The 24,138-nt window shown below is 41.3% G+C and overlaps 1 protein-coding gene across 1 annotated transcript in view; it reads right to left on the bottom strand.

The window, feature by feature from the left end:
- The window catches only part of LOC117329904 (sodium- and chloride-dependent GABA transporter 2-like), a 70,608-nt gene extending 48,468 nt beyond the window's left edge, over positions 1 to 22,140 (bottom strand). Inside the window, exon 1 of the mRNA XM_033888124.1 lies at positions 21,868 to 22,140. Within this exon, the coding sequence (XP_033744015.1) occupies positions 21,868 to 22,057 (190 nt within the window). The 5' untranslated portion in view covers positions 22,058 to 22,140. The remainder of the gene's footprint in view (positions 1 to 21,867) is intronic.
- Positions 22,141 to 24,138: the final 1,998 nt, after the last annotated feature.

The following is a 24,138-nucleotide window of genomic DNA, read 5'->3' as shown; positions in this document are numbered from 1 at the left end:
TACAATACAATAAAGGTGATATGTCAGGGTGGTAGGGGGGTAAACTAGGGGTCAGGGAGGGGATGAGGAAGGCTCCTACAATACAATAAAGGTGATATGTCAGGGTGGTAGGGTAAACTAGGGGTCAGGGAGGGGATGAGGAAGGCTCCTACAATACAATAAAGGTGATATGTCAGGGTGGTAGGGGGGTAAACTAGGGGTCAGGGAGGGGATGAGGAAGGCTCCTACAATACAATAAAGGTGATATGTCAGGGTGGTAGGGGGGTAAACTAGGGGTCAGGGAGGGAATGAGGAAGGCTCCTACAATACAATAAAGGTGATATGTCAGGGTGGTAGGGTAAACTAGGGGTCAGATAGGGGATGAGGAAGGCTCCTACAATACAATAAAGGTGATATGTCAGGGTGGTAGGGGGGTAAACTAGGGGTCAGGGAGGGGATGAGGAAGGCTCCTACAATACAATAAAGGTGATATGTCAGGGTGGTAGGGGGGTAAACTAGGGGTCAGATAGGGGATGAGGAAGGCTCCTACAATACAATAAAGGTGATATGTCAGGGTGGTAGGGTAAACTAGGGGTCAGATAGGGGATGAGGAAGGCTCCTACAATACAATAAAGGTGATATGTCAGGGTGGTAGGGGGGTAAACTAGGGGTCAGGGAGGGGATGAGGAAGGCTCCTACAATACAATAAAGGTGATATGTCAGGGTGGTAGGGGGGTAAACTAGGGGTCAGATAGGGGATGAGGAAGGCTCCTACAATACAATAAAGGTGATATGTCAGGGTGGTAGGGTAAACTAGGGGTCAGATAGGGGATGAGGAAGGCTCCTACAATACAATAAAGGTGATATGTCAGGGTGGTAGGGTAAACTAGGGGTCAGGGAGGGGATGAGGAAGGCTCCTACAATACAATAAAGGTGATATGTCAGGGTGGTAGGGTAAACTAGGGGTCAGATAGGGGATGAGGAAGGCTCCTACAATACAATAAAGGTGATATGTCAGGGTGGTAGGGTAAACTAGGGGTCAGGGAGGGGATGAGGAAGGCTCCTACAATACAATAAAGGTGATATGTCAGGGTGGTAGGGTAAACTAGGGGTCAGATAGGGGATGAGGAAGGCTCCTACAATACAATAAAGGTGATATGTCAGGGTGGTAGGGGGGTAAACTAGGAGTCAGGGAGGGGATGAGGAAGGCTCCTACAATACAATAAAGGTGATATGTCAGGGTGGTAGGGTAAACTAGGGGTCAGATAGGGGATGAGGAAGGCTCCTACAATACAATAAAGGTGATATGTCAGGGTGGTAGGGGGGTAAACTAGGGGTCAGGGAGGGAATGAGGAAGGCTCCTACAATACAATAAAGGTGATATGTCAGGGTGGTAGGGGGGTAAACTAGGGGTCAGGGAGGGGATGAGGAAGGCTCCTACAATACAATAAAGGTGATATGTCAGGGTGGTAGGGTAAACTAGGGGTCAGATAGGGAATACATAGGTATGCCATACTTATATTTTATCTAATTATGTTTAACAAGTCTTTAATATCTAGTGGCAGAATTAAACCTTGTCATTAATGGAGTTGTATAAGTTCATGCAATAGAGCCAAAAGTAAATATGTGTAAGAGTTGCCTCCCCTACCTCATGTTTGATGGGATTGTGTGTCGACACCCTCCGTCATTATTCCTCTCGTTTTATCTAACCGAGGTTCTGATATGACGTAATCAAATTGGATTCTATTAAGGTCCAATGGAAATTATCATTTTGGAACCAAGTCTCAAAATATTTTTTAAATATTAATGAAGTTTCAAAAGAATCCTTTTCAAATAGCTGACTCGTACCCCCTGACCACGGCACTTATAGAAATGGGGCCTGACCGGTCTTAGTTACAGGTAGGTACCGGTTTCAGTTACAGGTAGGTACCGGTATTAGTTACAGGTAAGTACCGGTTTTAGTTACAGGTAGGTACCGGTTTTAGTTACAGGTAGGTACCGGTTTCAGTTACAGGTATGCACCAGTCTTAGTTACAGGTAGGTAACGGTCTTAGCTACAGGTAGGTACCGGTCTTAGTTACAGGTAGGTACCGGTCTTAGTTACAGGTATGTACTGGTCTAAGTTACAGGTAGGTACCAGTCTTAGCTACAGGTAGGTACCGGTCTTAGTTACAGGTAGGTACCAGTCTTAGTTACAGGTAGGTACCGGTCTAAGTTACAGGTAGGTACCAGTCTTAGTTACATGTAGGTACCGGTCTTAGTTACAGGTAGGTACCGGTCTTAGTTACAGGTAGGTACCGGTCTTAGTTACAGGTATGTACTGGTCTTAGTCACAGGTAGGTACCGGTCTTAGTTACAGGTAGGTACCGGTCTAAGTTACAGGTATGCACCAGTATTAGTTACAAGTAGGTATCGGTCTTAGGTACAGGTTGGTACCAGTCTTAGTTACAGGTAGGTACCAGTCTTAGTTACAGGTATGTACCGGTCTTAGTTACAGGTAGGTACCGGTCTTAGTTACAGGTAGGTACCAGTCTTAGTTACAGGTAGGTACCGGTCTTAGTTACAGGTAGGTACCGGTTTTAGTTTCAGGTAGGTACCAGTCTTAGTTACAGGTAGGTACCGGTTTCAGTTACAGGTATGCACCAGTCTTAATTACAGGTATGTACCGGTCTTAGTTACAGGTAGGTACCGGTCTAAGTTACAGGTATGCACCAGTATTAGTTACAGGTATGTACCGGTCTTAGTTACAGGTAGGTACCGGTCTTAGTTACAGGCAGGTACCGGTCTTAGTTACAGATAGGTACCGGTCTTAGTTACAGGTAGGTACCGGTCTTAGTTACAGATAGGTACCGGTCTGAGTTACAGGTAGGTACCAGTCTTAGTTACAGGTATGTACCGGTCTTAGTTACAGATAGGTACCGGTCTTAGTTACAGGCAGGTACCGGTCTTAGTAACAGATAGGTACCGGTCTTAGTTACAGGTAGGTACCAGTCTTAGTTACAGATAGGTACCGGTACTAGTTACAGGTAGGTACCGGTACTAGTTACAGGTAGGTACCGGTCTTAGTTACAGGTAGGTACCGGTCTTAGTTACAGGTAGGTACCAGTCTTAGTTACAGGTAGGTACCGGTCTTAGTTACAGGTAGGTACCGGTGTTAGTTTCAGGTAGGTACCAGTCTTAGTTACAGGTAGGTACCGGTTTCAGTTACAGGTATGCACCAGTCTTAATTACAGGTAGGTACCGGTCTTAGTTACAGGTAGGTACCGGTCTAAGTTACAGGTATGCACCAGTATTAGTTACAGGCAGGTACCGGTCTTAGTTACAGATAGGTACCGGTCTTAGTTACAGGTAGGTACCAGTCTTAGTTACAGGTAGGTACCGGTCTTAGTTACAGGTAGGTACCGGTTTTAGTTACAGGTAGGTACCAGTCTTAGTTACAGGTAGGTACCGGTCTTAGTTACAGGTAGGTACCGGTGTTAGTTTCAGGTAGGTACCAGTCTTAGTTACAGGTAGGTACCGGTTTCAGTTACAGGTATGCACCAGTCTTAATTACAGGTAGGTACCGGTCTTAGTTACAGGTAGGTACCGGTCTAAGTTACAGGTATGCACCAGTATTAGTTACAGGCAGGTACCGGTCTTAGTTACAGATAGGTACCGGTCTTAGTTACAGGTAGGTACCAGTCTTAGTTACAGGTAGGTACCGGTCTGAGTTACAGAAAGGTACCGGTCTGAGTTACAGGTAGGTACCAGTCTTAGTTACAGGTATGTATCGGTCTTAGTTACAGATAGGTACCGGTCTTAGTTACAGGCAGGTACCGGTCTTAGTTACAGATAGGTACCGGTCTTAGTTACAGGTAGGTACCGGTACTAGTTACAGGTAGGTACCGGTACTAGTTACAGGTAGGTACCGGTCTTAGTTACAGGTAGGTACCGGTACTAGTTACAGGTAGGTATCGGTCTTAGTTACAGGTAGGTACCGGTACTAGTTACAGGTAGGTACCGGTCTTAGTTACAGGTAGGTACCGGTACTAGTTACAGGTAGGTATCGGTCTTAGTTACAGGTAGGTACCGGTACTAGTTACAGGTAGGTACCGGTACTAGTTACAGGTAGGTACCGGTCTTACTTACAGGTAGGTACCGGTCTTAGTTACAGGTAGGTACCGGTACTAGTTACAGGTATGTACCGGTACTAGTTACAGGTAGGTACCGGTACTAGTTACAGGTAGGTACCGGTATTAGTTACAGGTAGGTATCGGTCTTAGTTACAGGTATGTACCGGTCTCCGTTACAGGTAGGTACCGGTACTAGTTACAGGTAGGTACCGGTACTAGTTACAGGTAGGTACCGGTACTAGTTACAGGTAGGTACCGGTCTAAGTTACAGGTAGGTACCGGTCTTAGTTACAGGTAGGTACCGGTATTAGTTACAGGTATGTACCGGTCTAAGTTACAGGTAGGTACCGGTACTAGTTACAGGTAGGTACCGGTACTAGTTACAGGCAGGTACCGGTATTAGTTACAGGTAGGTACCGGTCTTAGTTACAGGTATGTACCGGTCTTAGTTACAGGTAGGTACCTGTACTAGTTACAGGTAGGTACCGGTTTTAGTTACAGGTAGGTACCGGTATTAGTTACAGGTAGGTACCGGTATTAGTTACAGGTAGGTACCGGTACTAGTTACAGGTAGCCCTCTATGTAATCCTTACACGTATAACATCTCGAAATATATAAACTCAACACATTAATAGCAGTAAGCTGTTCGGCCATTAGCACGGAGAGAGTCGGCATTTATTCAACAAGCGACCCTTGGGTCTTAACGGTCACCTGAGTTTTGAAATATTTCAGTTAATATGACCCTTTTACTTCCGCCCATGAGCTCCTTGTGGTCAGTCAGGGGCAATATGTGCATATCATCAATTTGTTATCCCATGCTGATAATGTTAACCAAGTTATAATAAATTCCAATAGAAATGGAACAATAGTCAAAAATGAGATTTCTCTATATAAACTATAGTAAAGTTTACCCCCTCCCCAGGGGAAAACGTGAGACCCCTGGGTCAAGAAATTCACAATTTTAGTAAAGCATCTTAAGACCATTCCATCTATGAAGAGTATTTGATTCTACCATATCTGGTAGTTGAGAAGATTCTTGAAATGTCAGTAAATTTGACCCCTTTTGGACCCGTCACTGAGTCCCCTGGGGGTTGGAGTCTATAAAATTCACAATTTTGGTTGACCTTTTGCCATGCAAAGTTTCTTCAATATTTCATTGAAATTGTTTTAGAAGTTTCTCAGAAGTCGAAAATGTAAATTATTTACGAACACACGACGCACGACGACGGACAAAAGGCGATAAGAATAGGTCATTTGAGAATTTGGGTGTAACAGCCCGACACTGCTTCAGGTTTTTCACAAAAATCATGCTTGAATTTTTTTTATTAAGAAGCCTGGCTCCGACAAGCACCCATTGAAACAAGTGACATTAAATGTATACATAAAACATACAAAAAACCTACCGAACCGGGCGACGGTCACAGCTAGAATGACTATTCACGTACCCTTATCAAACCCGTAACATGTGCTTTAATCTGATTGGCCGAAAACCCTTGCACGATACAGGCATCTGCCAACTTATACTCCGTGTGTACAGGGCTAGTATTTCCCGCCATATTCCAACACGCGGGAAAATAATGATAGTACTAATGGAAGTCAACGTTACTATACAAATTGGTCTTGTATCTAGTTGATGACTTTTTCTGATGTCAGGTTAGAATTCCTTAAAAAGTCAGTGGTTTCTCTCCGAGTGCGCGTGCGCATGCGCGACACGTCCTTAGCAAATGTCGAAGGCTCTAGTGTAGGATCGGCATTCATCAGACAGGCGGTAATCATCGGACAAAAAAGTTTGAAACTTCGCTCCGTATCGTTTCTGGTTGAAAGAATCGTAAGTGTCCTTCGGAAACGATCGCCATTCTGCATTTTAAAGCGATAAGTCCGATAAAACACAACCTGTCTTTAATTGTCTGATATTCCCTAAAACTTCTGTCCGATATATACCTGACATGTCCGATAAAACAAGAAATCACATTCGGAAATTAGTCGTAGCCACCTGCTTATCTTATAGGATAAATACCGAAAAGTTCTGAATGAAACGGCAAATGAAGATAGCTTACGTGTGTAGATATTGGTTTGTATCAGACAACACGATATTTCTGGGGCCATTTCTTGTGAATTGTCCGAATGTGTCCGATGAATGCCTAACCTACTCTACTGCCATATTTTTATGTGTTTTAATGATTTCTTTAATGTGATTAAGAACTGTAATGACCGTTATGATGTGTGAGGTATGTGATTAATAACTGTAATGGCCGTTATGATGTGTGAGGTATGTGATTAATAACTGTAATGGCCGTTATGATGTGTGAGGTATGTGATTAATAACTGTAATGGCCGTTATGATGTGTGAGGTATGTGATTAAGAACTGTAATGGCCGTTATGATGTGTGAGGTATGTGATTAAGAACTGTAATGACCGTTATGATGTGTGAGGTATGTGATTAATAACTGTAATGACCGTTATGATGTGTGAGGTATGTGATTAAGTAATGACCGTTATGATGTGTGAGGTATGTGATTAAGTAATGACCGTTATGATGTGTGAGGTATGTGATATAAGTAATGACCGTTATGATGTGTGAGGTATGTGATATAAGTAATGACCGTTATGATGTGTGAGGTATGTGATATAAGTAATGACCGTTATGATGTGTGAGGTATGTGATTAAGAACTGTAATGACCGTTATGATGTGTGAGGTATGTGATTAAGTAATGACCGTTATGATGTGTGAGGTATGTGATATAAGTAATGACCGTTATGATGTGTGAGGTATGTGATATAAGTAATGACCGTTATGATGTGTGAGGTATGTGATATAAGTAATGACCGTTATGATGTGTGAGGTATGTGATTAAGTAATGACCGTTATGATGTGTGAGGTATGTGATATAAGTAATGACCGTTATGTGTGAGGTATGTGATATAAGTAATGACCGTTATGATGTGTGAGGTATGTGATATAAGTAATGACCGTTATGATGTGTGAGGTATGTGATATAAGTAATGACCGTTATGATGTGTGAGGTATGTGATATAAGTAATGACCGTTATGATGTGTGAGGTATGTGATATAAGTAATGACCGTTATGATGTGTGAGGTATGTGATATAAGTAATGACCGTTATGATGTGTGAGGTATGTGATTAAGTAATGACCGTTATGATGTGTGAGGTATGTGATATAAGTAATGACCGTTATGATGTGTGAGGTATGTGATATAAGTAATGACCGTTATGATGTGTGAGGTATGTGATATAAGTAATGACCGTTATGATGTGTGAGGTATGTGATATAAGTAATGACCGTTATGATGTGTGAGGTATGTGATATAAGTAATGACCGTTATGATGTGTGAGGTATGTGATATAAGTAATGACCGTTATGATGTGTGAGGTATGTGATATAAGTAATGACCGTTATGATGTGTGAGGTATGTGATATAAGTAATGACCGTTATGATGTGTGAGGTATGTGATATAAGCTGGTGAGTCACGACTGTTCAGACTGTACAATATTTTCCTAATAATGAAGCATCAGTAAAGAGGAGCTGGTATCATCGCCAATAAACAAACAAGATAAACACTATCAACCAAGAAACCATTAAATCACGTGATTAGGCCTAGTCTTTAATTATAACGGAAGATTTACCATGACACAGAAAACATTAGCATCACAGGGAAGGGAAGCGTTTTATCTTCTTAAAAGTAGAATAAAAATGATATGCTTAATGCTGAAACTGAATTATAACTAGTTGATACTGTTGTGAGGTGTGGAATCATCACCCAGCACCAAAAATAGAATCTGTGCACCTTTTATTCCTTAAAGGACTACTAAATGTGAAGAAAACAGTCAATAGCTCCATGGTGTATTTCGAGACTGGTAGATATACTTTACATGTACATCGTAAAATAATGATCATAAAAGATTGGTTGAAGTTGATAAGATAAGAACAGATAATTGTATATTAAAGTCGTGCTATGATGCTCTATTTGAGCTCAATATTAGAAGACCTTATCATAAATTGAACTGGGTCTATGAGATAAAAAATGAGTTATGTAGACATTGCTTTAACTATGTTTGGATTGCTCAAAAGGTACATAATGAAAAACAGACTTTGAAAACATATATGCAACGTCTGCATGATATATTTATTCAGGAATTACATAGTGAATTCGATAATTCTTCAAAATGTCAAATTTATAAATACCTTGCTGATTGCTTTGAAATTCAATATTATTTGAAAAAGCTCTTAACTCCAAAACTAAACAAATATTAAGTCAATTTCGTATGCATGCTCACTCTCTTTATATTGAGTCCGGACGCTATAATTCTGTTCCGAGAAGCGAAAGAATTTGTACATTCTGTAACTAAAATGATGTAGAAGATGAAATGCATTTTATTCTACTTTGCCAAGCTTATGCAGAGTTAAGATTTAAGTTTATAAAACAATATTATTATAGACATCCGAGTGTTTATAAGCTTATGGAACTACTTTCATGCAAACATGTTAAAACTTTGGTAAATTTGGTAAATTTTTGATTCAAGCAACAGATAAAAGAAAATGTCTTATGAATTTATAGTTAGTGATTATATAAAGTAATAGTAATAATGTAAGGAATTATGTTCCGCCTTCTTGAGAAGTACGTTCAGTATGCTTATTGTATTATGTATTTGTATAACCTATATGCTGTATTGCATTTGGTGAATAAAAAACTTGAAACTTGAAATCACGTGATTAGTGAGAACCTCGTGTCTCCTTTACTGTGTCTGTAAAAATATACAGGTAAGTATCTGAAGAGTAATATACAGGTAGTTCCGTAACATCTAGTACATAGTTCAACAAAAATGTTTTATAAAGATGTTAAATTAGTTGTAAAACTTCGATAAGCCTAATCCCCTTTTGAACAATTAACTTTGCCGAGGTTTAACAGATGACGTCATACATGTATTTGGTTTAGTTCAATATATCGCTGTATATTTCGTGTCAGGTGAAAACTCTGACCATTACATCCACATAAAATTCACCTGAAACATGTACCCTCATATAAACAGTTGACTTCGTATTTATAATGAATGTAAAATCATGATCCCCGCCCTGGAGACCAGCTTTATAATCGTGTGGGCCGTGCCATCAAACATATTAATTGTACAATGTCAATATTGGTTCTCTTTCCTTTATAACCTTGACTACCCATAATTAACCTTCGAACAAAGTCTGTTCTAAATTCACAACCTTGACAAACTAAATATAACGACTCTTTATCAACAGGAGGTGAGTGTCTGACATTGTACAGTGTCTGACATTGTACAGTGTCTGACATTGTACAGCACGTGTCGGTTTATACAGGTGGCGAGTGTCTGACATTGTACAGTGTCTGACATTGTACAGTGTCTGACATTGTACAGTGTCTGACATTGTACAGTGTCTGACATTGTACAGCACGTGTCGGTTTATACAGGTGGTGAGTGTCTGACATTGTACCGTGTCTGACATTGTACAGCACGTGTCGGTTTATACAGGTGGCGAGTGTCTGGCATTGTACAGTGTCTGACATTGTACAGTGTCTGACATTGTACAACACGTGTCGGTTTATACAGGTGGTGAGTGTCTGACATTGTACAGTGTCTGACATTGTACAGCACGTGTCGGTTTATACAGGTGGTGAGTGTCTGACATTGTACAGTGTCTGACATTGTACAGCACTTGTCGGTTTATACACCACTATAACAGGTGGTGAGTGTCTAACATTGTACAGTGTCTGACATTGTACAGCACGTGTCGATTTATACAGGTGGTGAGTGTCTGACATTGTACAGTGTCTGACATTGTACAGCACGTGTCGGTTTATACATCACTATAACAGGTGGTGAGTGTCTGACATTGTACAGCGTCTGACATTGTACAGTGTCTGACATTGTACAGTGTCTGACATTGTACAGCACGTGTCGGTTTATATATCACTATAACAGGTGGTGAGTGTCTGACATTGTACAGCACGTGTCGGTTTATATATCACTATAACAGGTGGTGAGTGTCTGACATTGTACAGCGTCTGACATTGTACAGCACGTGTCGGTTTATATATCACTATAACAGGTGGTGAGTGTCTGACATTGTACAGTGTCTGACATTGTACAGCACGTGTCGGTTTATATATCACTATAACAGGTGGTGAGTGTCTGATATTGTACAGTGTCTGACATTGTACATCACGTGTCGGTTTATACATCACTAGAACAGGTGGCGAGTGTTTGACATTGTACAGTGTCTGACATTGTACAGCACGTCGGTTTACACAGGTGGTGAGTGTCTGACATTGTACAGTGTCTGACATTGTACAGCACGTGTCGGTTTATATATCACTATAACAGGTGGTGAGTGTCTGACATTGTACAGTGTCTGACATTGTACAGCACGTGTCGGTTTATACATCACTATAACAGGTGGTGAGTGTCTGACATTGTACAGTGTCTGACATTGTACAGCACGTGTCGGTTTATATATCACTATAACAGGTGGTGAGTGTCTGATATTGTACAGTGTCTGACATTGTACATCACGTGTCGGTTTATACATCACTAGAACAGGTGGCGAGTGTCTGACATTGTACAGTGTCTGACATTGTACAGCACGTGTCGGTTTACACAGGTGGTGAGTGTCTGACATTGTACAGTGTCTGACATTGTACAGCACGTGTCGGTTTATATATCACTATAACAGGTGGTGAGTGTCTGACATTGTACAGTGTCTGACATTGTACAGCACGTGTCGGTTTATACATCACTATAACAGGTGGTGAATGTCTGACATTGTACAGTGTCTGACATTGTACATTGTCTGACATTGTACAGCACGTGTCGGTTTATATATCACTATAACAGGTGGTGAGTGTCTGACATTGTACAATGTCTGACATCGTACAGTGTCTGACATTGTAGTGTCTGACATTGTACAGCACGTGTCGGTTTATATATCACTATAACAGGTGGTGAGTGTCTGATATTGTACAGTGTCTGACATTGTACATCGCGTGTCGGTTTATACATCACTATAACAGGTGGTGAGTGTCTGACATTGTACAGTGTCTGACATTGTACAGCACGTGTCGGTTTATACAGGTGGTGAGTGTCTGACATTGTACAGTGTCTGACATTGTACAGCACGTGTCGGTTTATATATCACTATAACAGGTGGTGAGTGTCTGACATTGTACAGTGTCTGACATTGTACAGTGTCTGACATTGTACAGCACGTGTCGGTTTATATATCACTATAACAGGTGGTGAGTGTCTGACATTGTACAGTGTCTGACATTGTACAGCACGTGTCGGTTTATATATCACTATAACAGGTGGTGAGTGTCTGACATTGTACAGCGTCTGACATTGTACAGCACGTGTCGGTTTATATATCACTATAACAGGTGGTGAGTGTCTGACATTGTACAGTGTCTGACATTGTACAGCACGTGTCGGTTTATATATCACTATAACAGGTGGTGAGTGTCTGATATTGTACAGTGTCTGACATTGTACATCACGTGTCGGTTTATACATCACTATAACAGGTGGCGAGTATCTGACATTGTACAGTGTCTGACATTGTACAGCACGTGTCGGTTTATACAGGTGGTGAGTGTCTGACATTGTACAGTGTCTGACATTGTACAGCACGTGTCGGTTTATATATCACTATAACAGGTGGTGAGTGTCTGACATTGTACAATGTCTGACATCGTACAGTGTCTGACATTGTAGTGTCTGACATTGTACAGCACGTGTCGGTTTATATATCACTATAACAGGTGGTGAGTGTCTGACATTGTACAGTGTCTGACATTGTACAGCACGTGTCGGTTTATACATCACTATAACAGGTGGTGAGTGTCTGACATTGTACAGTGTCTGACATTGTACAGCACGTGTCGGTTTATATATCACTATAACAGGTGGTGAGTGTCTGATATTGTACAGTGTCTGACATTGTATATCACGTGTCGGTTTATACATCACTAGAACAGGTGGCGAGTGTCTGACATTGTACAGTGTCTGACATTGTACAGCACGTGTCGGTTTACACAGGTGGTGAGTGTCTGACATTGTACAGTGTCTGACATTGTACAGCACGTGTCGGTTTATATATCACTATAACAGGTGGTGAGTGTCTGACATTGTACAGTGTCTGACATTGTACAGCACGTGTCGGTTTATATATCACTATAACAGGTGGTGAGTGTCTGACATTGTACAGTGTCTGACATTGTACAGTGTCTGACATTGTACAGCACGTGTCGGTTTATATATCACTATAACAGGTGGTGAGTGTCTGACATTGTACAGCACGTGTCGGTTTATATATCACTATAACAGGTGGTGAGTGTCTGACATTGTACAGCGTCTGACATTGTACAGCACGTGTCGGTTTATATATCACTATAACAGGTGGTGAGTGTCTGACATTGTACAGTGTCTGACATTGTACAGCACGTGTCGGTTTATATATCACTATAACAGGTGGTGAGTGTCTGATATTGTACAGTGTCTGACATTGTACATCACGTGTCGGTTTATACATCACTATAACAGGTGGCGAGTATCTGACATTGTACAGTGTCTGACATTGTACAGCACGTGTCGGTTTATACAGGTGGTGAGTGTTTGACATTGTACAGTGTCTGACATTGTACAGCACGTGTCGGTTTATATATCACTATAACAGGTGGTGAGTGTCTGACATTGTACAATGTCTGACATCGTACAGTGTCTGACATTGTAGTGTCTGACATTGTACAGCACGTGTCGGTTTATATATCACTATAACAGGTGGTGAGTGTCTGACATTGTACAGTGTCTGACATTGTACAGCACGTGTCGGTTTATACATCACTATAACAGGTGGTGAGTGTCTGACATTGTACAGTGTCTGACATTGTACAGCACGTGTCGGTTTATATATCACTATAACAGGTGGTGAGTGTCTGATATTGTACAGTGTCTGACATTGTATATCACGTGTCGGTTTATACATCACTAGAACAGGTGGCGAGTGTCTGACATTGTACAGTGTCTGACATTGTACAGCACGTGTCGGTTTACACAGGTGGTGAGTGTCTGACATTGTACAGCACGTGTCGGTTTATATATCACTATAACAGGTGGTGAGTGTCTGACATTGTACAGTGTCTGACATTGTACAGCACGTGTCGGTTTATATATCACTATAACAGGTGGTGAGTGTCTGATATTGTACAGTGTCTGACATTGTACATCACGTGTCGGTTTATACATCACTATAACAGGTGGTGAGTGTCTGACATTGTCCAGTGTCTGACATTGTACAGCACGTGTCGGTTTATACAGGTGGTGAGTGTCTGACATTGTACAGTGTCTGACATTGTACAGCACGTGTCGGTTTATATATCACTATAACAGGTGGTGAGTGTCTGACATTGTACAGTGTCTGACATTGTACAGTGTCTGACATTGTACAGCACGTGTCGGTTTATATATCACTATAACAGGTGGTGAGTGTCTGACATTGTACAGTGTCTGACATTGTACAGCACGTGTCGGTTTATATATCACTATAACAGGTGGTGAGTGTCTGACATTGTACAGCGTCTGACATTGTACAGCACGTGTCGGTTTATATATCACTATAACAGGTGGTGAGTGTCTGACATTGTACAGTGTCTGACATTGTACAGCACGTGTCGGTTTATATATCACTATAACAGGTGGTGAGTGTCTGATATTGTACAGTGTCTGACATTGTACATCACGTGTCGGTTTATACATCACTATAACAGGTGGCGAGTATCTGACATTGTACAGTGTCTGACATTGTACAGCACGTGTCGGTTTATACAGGTGGTGAGTGTCTGACATTGTACAGTGTCTGACATTGTACAGCACGTGTCGGTTTATATATCACTATAACAGGTGGTGAGTGTCTGACATTGTACAATGTCTGACATCGTACAGTGTCTGACATTGTAGTGTCTGACATTGTACAGCACGTGTCGGTTTATATATCACTATAACAGGTGGTGAGTGTCTGATATTGTACAGTGTCGGACATTGTACATCACGTGTCGGTTTATACATCACTATAACAGGTGGTGAGTGTCTGACATTGTACAGTGTCTGACATTGTACAGCACGTGTCGGTTTATACAGGTGGTGAGTGTCTGACATTGTACAGTGTCTGACATTGTACAGCACGTGTCGGTTTATACATCACTATAACAGGTGGTGAGTGTCTGACATTGTACAGTGTCTGACATTGTACAGCACGTGTCGGTTTATATATCACTATAACAGGTGGTGAGTGTCTGACATTGTACAGTGTCTGACATTGTACAGCACGTGTCGGTTTATATATCACTATAACAGGTGGTGAGTGTCTGACATTGTACAGTGTCTGACATTGTACATTGTCTGACATTGTACAGCACGTGTCGGTTTATACACCAGTATAACAGGTTGCGAGTGTCTGACATTGTACAGTGTCTGACATTGTACAGCACGTGTCGGTTTATACACCACTATAACAGGTGGCGAGTGTCTGACATTGTACAGTGTCTGACATGGTACAGTGCCTGACATCGTACAGTGTCTGACATCGTACAGCACGTGTCGGTTTATACAGGTGGTGAGTGTCTGACATTGTACAGCGTCTGACATTGTACAGCACGTGTCGGTTTATACAGGTGATGAGTGTCTGACATTGTACAGCGTCTGACATTGTACAGCACGTGTCGGTTTATGCATCACTATTACAGGTGGCGAGTGTCTGACATTGTACAATGTCTGACATTGTACATTGTCTGACATTGTACAGTGTCTGACATTGTACAGCACGTGTCGGTTTATATATCACTATAACAGGTGGTGAGTGTCTGACATTGTACAGTGTCTGACATTGTACAGTGTCTGACATTGTACAGCACGTGTCGGTTTATATATCACTATAACAGGTGGTGAGTGTCTGACATTGTACAGTGTCTGACATTGTACAGCACGTGTCGGTTTATATATCACTATAACAGGTGGTGAGTGTCTGACATTGTACAGCGTCTGACATTGTACAGCACGTGTCGGTTTATATATCACTATAACAGGTGGTGAGTGTCTGACATTGTACAGTGTCTGACATTGTACAGTGTCTGACATTGTACAGCACGTGTCGGTTTATATATCACTATAACAGGTTGCGAGTTTCTGACATTGTACAGTGTCTGACATTGTACAGCACGTGTCGGTTTATACACCACTATAACAGGTGGCGAGTGTCTGACATTGTACAGTGTCTGACATGGTACAGTGTCTGACATCGTACAGTGTCTGACATCGTACAGCACGTGTCGGTTTATACAGGTGGTGAGTGTCTGACATTGTACAGCGTCTGACATTGTACAGCACGTGTCGGTTTATACAGATGGTGAGTGTCTGACATTGTACAGCGTCTGACATTGTACAGCACGTGTCGGTTTATGCATCACTATTACAGGTGGCGAGTGTCTGACATTGTACAATGTCTGACATTGTACATTGTCTGACATTGTACAGTGTCTGACATTGTACAGTGTCTGACATTGTACAGCACGTGTCGGTTTATATATCACTATAACAGGTGGTGAGTGTCTGACATTGTACAGTGTCTGACATTGTACAGCACGTGTCGGTTTATATATCACTATAACAGGTGGTGAGTGTCTGACATTGTACAGTGTCTGACATTGTACAGCACGTGTCGGTTTATATATCACTATAACAGGTGGTGAGTGTCTGACATTGTACAGTGTCTGACATTGCACAGCACGTGTCGGTTTATATATCACTATAACAGGTGGTGAGTGTCTGACATTGTACAGTGTCTGACATTGTACAGTGTCTGACATTGTACAGCACGTGTCGGTTTATATATCACTATAACAGGTGGTGAGTGTCTGACATTGTACAGTGTCTGACATTGTACAGCACGTGTCGGTTTATATATCACTATAACAGGTGGCGAGTGTCTGACATTGTACAGTGTATATTTCCTGTATATTATTGTTATATTTTATGTTATATCATTTGCGAGACTTTTCTCGAGGACCAAATTTGCATCCTTTAGTAGAAAAGATCAAGTAAACTAGGCTGAAGGTCCTGACTGTGTTGAGCGTACAATGCATGTGAAATCCAACACAGCCGAGAAAAAAATCCCATTACCTTTAATATTGGTTAAAACGTGGAAATATGATATCGTGAATCGTGTCGAAAAAGTTAGACTTCATTGTCTAACCTACTTTACTGGGGACATTCCTATTTCTCTGATTTACTGAATAAAGTAGGTCACGGTCAGGGTCTGTGAGAGGGAACTGAGTTTCGCGTTTTGTTAATTTTCATGAGGTTTTAAATTACAGAATAACTCGCGAAACAGGTAACCTGTACTTATGGTGTACATTATTTCATCCATGAAATAAAATGGTCGCGTCAATCCTCTGTCCTGTCGGCCTTTTCAAGAATACCGAGTACCGAGTACCGAGTACCGAGAACCGAGTACCGAATACCGAACACCGACTACCGAGTACCGAATACCGAATACCGAATACCGAGTACCGAAAACCGAGTTCCGAGTTCAGTGACGAGTACCGAACACCGAACACCGAACACCGAACACCAAACACCGAAAACCGATTACCGAGTACCGAGTACCGAGTACCGAGAACCGAGTACCGAATACCGAACACCGACTACCGAGTACCGAATACCGAATACCGAATACCGAGTACCGAAAACCGAGTTCCGAGTACAGTGACGAGTACCGAACACCGAACACCGAACACCGAAAACCGAATACCGAGTACCGAGTACCGAGTACCGAGAACCGAGTACCGAATACCGAACACCGACTACCGAGTACCGAATACCGAATACCGAATACCGAGTACCGAAAACCGAGTTCCGAGTACAGTGACGAGTACCGAACACCGAACACCGAACACCGAACACCGAACACCGAACACCAAACACCGAAAACCGATTACCGAGTACCGAGTACCGAGAACCGAGTACCGAATACCGAACACCGACTACCGAGTACCGAATACCGAATACCGAATACCGAGTACCGAAAACCGAGTTCCGAGTACAGTGACGAGTACCGAACACCGAAAACCGAATACCGAATACCGAGTACCGAGTACCGAATACCGAATACCGAGTACCGAATACCGAACACCAAACACCGAGTACCGAGTACCGAATACCGAACACCGAACACCGAGTACCGGGTACCGAGTACCGAATACCGAATACCGAACACCGAACACCGAGTACCGAGTACCGAGTACCGAACACCGAGTACCGAGTACAGTGACGAGTACCGAACACCGAACACCGAACACCGAAAAAAGAATACCGAGTACCGAGTACCGAGTACCGAATACCGAGTACCGAGTACCGAGTACCGAATACCGAATACCGAACACCAAACACCGAGTACCGAGAACCGAGTACCGAATACCGAGTACCGAGTACCGAGTACCGAACACCGAATACGGAATACCGAAAACCGAGTACCGAGTACAGTACCGAATATCGAGTATAGTACCGAGTACCGAATATCGAGTACAGTACCGAGTACCGAATATCGAGTTCCGAATATCGAATACCGAGTAACGAGTACAATACCGAATATTGAGTACAGTACCGAGTACCGAGTACCAAGTACTGAATACCGAGTAACGTGTACCGAATACCGAGTATCGAGTAACGAGTACAGTTAAATAAGTTATAAAGAACACCTCTATAAAAAGGACACTTGTCTATAAAGGACAGACTCATCAGACCCACTCCTCCCAACTTACTATAACATTAACCTCCGTATAAATGACACCTGTCTATTAAGGACACTATTGATCTGTCCCTTTGATGTCCTTTATGGACAGGTTTGACTGTAGATAAAAAAAACTTTGAATTATTCTCAAAGTTGAACGGACTGTTGAACTCGGCATTGAGGCGTGTTTCTCCTTGAATTTTCGCCAAAATACGTAAATTAGTGAGACCTATTCTGTATATGACAGGTATATATTAAGATAGAAGAATTAAAGAGAAAGTTTATCAACGATTAGATATTCATATGATAACATTTAGGTGATGTATCACAAGTAGCTCGTAGAGTTTGCTCCCCTTGATAAAACAGTCTCGGTTTAATCTCTAGAAGAGTTAATTTTTGATTACATATATATTGAATGGGTGCCACCAAGCCTCACCAAATCCTAGTTTATTCAAATAATCCCTAATAATATTTTCCCAGTTGAATACAATGTACATTTCTATCTCCACTCAAAACCAAAAAATAAAAACTGTTATAGATAAAACTGTTCTCACTTTAAACCAGTATTTTATTCTCTTATAAAGCTGAAGCGTAGGTTTTATATCAAGATTTAAATTTGAGCATTTTAAAAATAATGAAACATGGCTTTCCGTGCTTGAACAGAAACATTAATAAATTTATTATTGTAACTTAACATTACTCCTAAGTATGAAAAATTATCCACACATTCAACAATTCTACGAGGGATGATTGATATGTTGTGAGCCTCGTATTGAAGGAGGTACTCAATGGTGTTCTTTTTAAGTCCTACTATTTTCTGACTATATAGGGCTGTGTACCCAAGGACTGGTCTCATTTGATTAGTTTATATCGACGAGGTAGCACTCTAAAGTAAACAAGACAAGCGGCTTTTGCAAAATGGACACAATCGGTGAAAGAGCAGTGATCCAATATTTGCATAAAATAGGCTTAACACCTAAGGATATCCATAATGATATGGTAGCAACACTATGGAAAGATGCCCCTTTACATACTACAGTGAAAAGGTGGGTGGCGGGATTTCAGCGCGGCCGCCAAAGCCTTGATGATGACCCCGACCTGGATGGCCTGTCAATGTTGCAAACCCCAGAAATGGTCAATAAAGTTCATGATATTGTTATGACTGACAGACGAGTCACAGAAAGATATATAGCCAGTAGAGTTGGCAGTTCACAGGAAAGAGTACTTTCCATTCTGATCGAGGTTCTTGCAATGAGAAAGCTTTCGGCCCGATGGGTACCAAGACTTCTGACAGTTGATCAGAAGCACACCAGGCGCAAATTATCGCGTGCTAATCTTAATCTTTTCTAGGAAGATCCTGCCAACATTCTTCAGAGATTTGTCACTATGGATGAAACATGGGTCCATCATTTCACCCCAGAGGTCAAACAACAATCGAAACAAAGGAAGCACCCTGGCTCTCCCCCGCCAAAGGAAGCACCCTGGCTCTCCCCCGCCAAAGGAAACACCCTGGCTCTACCCCGCCAAAGGAAGCACCCTGGCTCTCCCCCGCCAAAGGAAGCACCCTGGCTCTCCCCCGCCAAAGGAAGCACCCTGGCTCTCCCCCGCCAAAGGAAGCACCCTGGCTCTCCCCCGCCAAAGGAAGCACCCTGGCTCTCCCCCGCCAAAGGAAACACCCTGGCTCTACCCCCGCCAAAGGAAGCACCCTGGCTCTCCCCCGCCAAAGGAAGCACCCTGGCTCTCCCCCGCCAAAGGAAGCACCCTGGCTCTCCCCCGCCAAAGGAAGCACCCTGGCTCTACCCCGCCAAAGAAGGCAGAGACTGTTCCGTTAGGGTAAGGGAAAAGATTAAACTTAAGCGCCGCGGAAAGCTCACTAAAGGTGTGTTATTCCATCAGGACAATGCTCCTGTTCACAAGTCTGTCATTGGCATGGCTGCCATTCACGACTGTGGCTTTAAATTGATTGAACATACGCCTAATTCACCTGAGCTCGATCCATCAGACTTTTTTCTACTATTTCTATTTATATGTGTTTATTTAATTGTGTTGCCGCGGTGGCCGAGTGGTTAAGGTGTCCCGACACTTTATCACTAGCCCTCCACCACTGGGTTGCGAGTTCGAAACCTACGTGGGGCAGTTGCCAGGTACTGACCGTAGGCCGGTGGTTTTTCTCCGGGTACTCCGGCTTTCCTCCACCTCCAAAACCTGGCACGTCCTTAAATGACCCTGGCTGTTAATAGGACGTTAAACAAAAACAAACCAAACAAACAAAAGTGTTGTCCTTGTAGAGAATATAATATGGTACTAGGTATTTAAAATACAACCATATTTGGCCGACTACCACCGACTTTTCCGAGACAGACGAATTTATAGCATACTACACACGTATGCCCCAGAACTGTATACATGTATAATTACCAGGAAAGTCCTTTGATTTTTTACAGGACAAACCTGATCCTCGTCAGATAAATGACAATACCTGACTAGATAAGTTGGTCTGCAGTTCGAGTTGAGAAATGATTAAATTACATGGATGTACATCCAGAGACTGATTTTTAACGTTTAGTTATTTTATCCACTGCGCATGTCAATATATCAGTTTGATCTATAGGTTTAAATCACCTTTACCACAATGGTAATTATTGTTTATCCTGCTATAGCGATTTGCAGAAATTTCCTTATCCGTGGTAAAGGCTGAAGGTGTGAAGGGGTCTATATTTACAACGTACAGAGTAAACACACACATCACTATATACTACGTATACAGTACACACACATCACTATATACTACGTACACAGTACACACATCACTATATACTACATACACAATACACACACATCACTATATACTATATACACAGTACACACACATCACTATATACTACATACACAGTACACACATCACTATATACTATATACTACGTACACAGTACACACATCACTATATACTATATACACAGTACACACACATCACTATATACTACGTACACAGTACACACATCACTATATACTACGTACACAGTACACACACATCACTATATACTACGTACACAGTACACACACATCACTATATACTACGTACAAAGTACACACACATCACTATATACTACGTACACAGTACACACACATCACTATATACTACGTACACAGTACACACACATCACTATATACTACGTACACAGTACACACACATCACTATATACTACGTACAAAGTACACACACATCACTATATACTACGTACACAGTACACACACATCACTATATACTACGTACACAGTACACACACATCACTATATACTACGTACACAGTACACACATCACTATATACTACGTACACAGTACACACACATCACTTTATACTACATACACAATTCACACACATCACTATATACTACGTACACAGTACACACACATCACTATATACTACGTACACAGTACACACATCACTATATACTACGTACACAGTACACACACATCACTATATACTTGTCATTTTCTATTCTGATTTATGATAATGAGCTCTCTCCCTTTACATATTACATCATAAAGAACATGCCAAAACGGGCCAATCAGTTATGTAGCTGTAGGGCCTGTATGTGGTGATGATACCGCCCCGATACAAATATACCTACACATGCATGTAGGTAAAATATGTCTCTCCACACCTACAACAATTTAACCTAAATAAAACATCTGTCTGTAGACTTTCATGACGGCTATCAGTTCTCTCCTTATTTATTAAACGAGCATTAAAGGAATTCATGTGCTCACCATTCAAACAAAGTTCATGGTGTCTTTAATGTTACTTTATGACCAACTGGAGAATACTCTAACGCTGTATTTGTAAGCTTGATATCAAGATAAAATATCTCAGGCATACAAAAAATGTAAAATATATCAGGCATAGAGAATATAACAAAATCGGGGAACATAAAAATCTCCACCAACCTCCTCCGTTTTTGTAGCACAGGTACGGGAACCTCCACACGTTTCCCAATCCCACCGAAAATCCGATACAGGCCAGGAGGAAGTCCATTTTTGTTGACCATGTTTCCCTCTTATTAAGCTTTTCTCCACCATCCTCAACTTCCAAAGTGTTGGAAGTGTTTGACTCCATTTCTTTTTCTTTAGAAGACATTTTATAGAAATTCACAGCCGACCGAACGCCCTGTAGCTACCATGTACGTATTGCTGCTACTGTCGACTGAATTGTAGACCGCAAGCGTTCCGCAAGGGTGATTTTACTTGTCGGTGATGTTTGTAAACACGGAACAAGTTTGTGACATATACCTTACGCATGTCAATATAAATTATCATATCGATATATCATGGTTTTATAAACAGACTGAAGTTAAATCGTGTTACTTGTTATTTGTAAACAGTTTCATATATATGTAAAATATATTTAGGTTTTTATAACTTGACTGTGGGTACTTGTTACTTGTATAGTAAATGCTCTTAAGAAGTCTGTTACATAATAAAGTTGTCATTTGTCAGATCGCCATACGTCAACTTGTCACATAAACCAACATGGGACAATTTGATTCTGGTTCGCGGTGTTTTACATATATCTTAAAACCTAACAATACACTGTATCTAAACTTCAAGGAACCCGTGCTATTTCATAAAAGTCTCATAATTTGTCCTCCACATATGTTGTTATTTTGTTGAATGTTATATAAATAGTTTATTTATATGTTTTGTATAACTTTGTAAAGAAAATTGTGCACTAATACTTGTATTCTTCTTTTTGAATTTGTAGATCATATCGATATACATTATAAAGCCCGGTTCATGCCCCAACAGTACACGTCCCCGACTAAATTCACCTGTGTATGACGGTACGGTCTGTATAGGTGCCGCGCCCACACCAGATCTATATATGCATTCTAAGGCGGCCTGTTGACCTTTAAAATAACCGGTTTTGGTTAAGTACACTGATAGTCTCGACGCACAGAAACCTTAACAAAGACTGTTTGCTGAGAGTTTTCGACTGCGGTATTTTTGGCAGAAAATAGTCTAGCAGTTACTGTCATAGTTCTTCAGATTTTTAAGATTTTATTTCATTCATACCGACACATTACAATGTGTAACGTTAGTTGGGTACAAATCAATACGTTTTAAAACAGCACTTAACGAGATGGACACTTTTTGAACAGCACGTGACGAGATGGACATGCAAAACTATACGTTTTAAAACAGCACTTAAAACAACACGTGACGAGATGGACATACAAAATACTGGATGAGGGCACTAGCTCAGAAATATTGCCATATTTATTTCCAACTTTGTGGCGTTTTAAAACTGAACATCCTCATCTTTTGGACAATTTTTAGGATGATGTATCAGAGACCTATATACTAGGGATGTAGACTGGATTACCTGCCGTAGTTTTTCTACTCTCCGCTAGGCTTCGCTTCGAAAATACAAGTATCATGAGCGCAACCTAGCGGAGAGAAATGCTACTAAGGCAGGTAATCCAGTCTACCATGGATGTATCTGTATGAAGGCATATTTTGATTGACAGCACGTGACCAGATGGAATACCTTCCCAGTGAAAATCAACTGATTTTGGACAATAAAGACACCTGTATAAAAATTAAGTTAAATATTTATTTATGATACGGTTATTCCTTTCCAACTTATTTTATTGATAAAATTGTATAGATATGGTAACAGTTAACACAAGGCTAAGGGGAAGTAACTCATGAAGGAAATGTCTCACCTACCTCATACAGATAAAATTAATTCAGGAGAAAACAGATATTGACAGACTTAGACAAAATGTCCACGTGCACATATCGTGCAGGTCACTGTTACAAACAAGTGTTACAGTTAAACCCGCCTATAGAGTGATTATTATCGCTGTGAAGATCGTTACGTGTACATGTATAAGTCGGTGTTACTGTTGAACTAGAATCTATTATTATCTAGGTCCCGTTCAGCTAACTTGTCCTATTTAACATTGTACACAGGTAGGGGTGTGACAAGGGTGAGAACAATAGGTGCTAATTACAGGTACAGACTATTGTCTGTTTTGGGAAAGTGCCAGATTCCTCGTCGTTTTTGTCCTAAAACTGAACAATTATCCAACCTGGTTCAATTCCTTTTATTATTTTCGCTTGACAGCCAATCAGTTTTGTACAAACATAATACATAATACTTCATATTGTACAAAATACAAAGGATAACATATGGAGATCAACATACCTGATATA

This window comes from Pecten maximus, chromosome 6, assembly GCF_902652985.1.
Source record: "Pecten maximus chromosome 6, xPecMax1.1, whole genome shotgun sequence".
Classification (NCBI taxonomy): Eukaryota; Metazoa; Mollusca; class Bivalvia; order Pectinida; family Pectinidae; genus Pecten; species Pecten maximus.
This window is presented reverse-complemented; position numbering and strand designations above follow the sequence as displayed.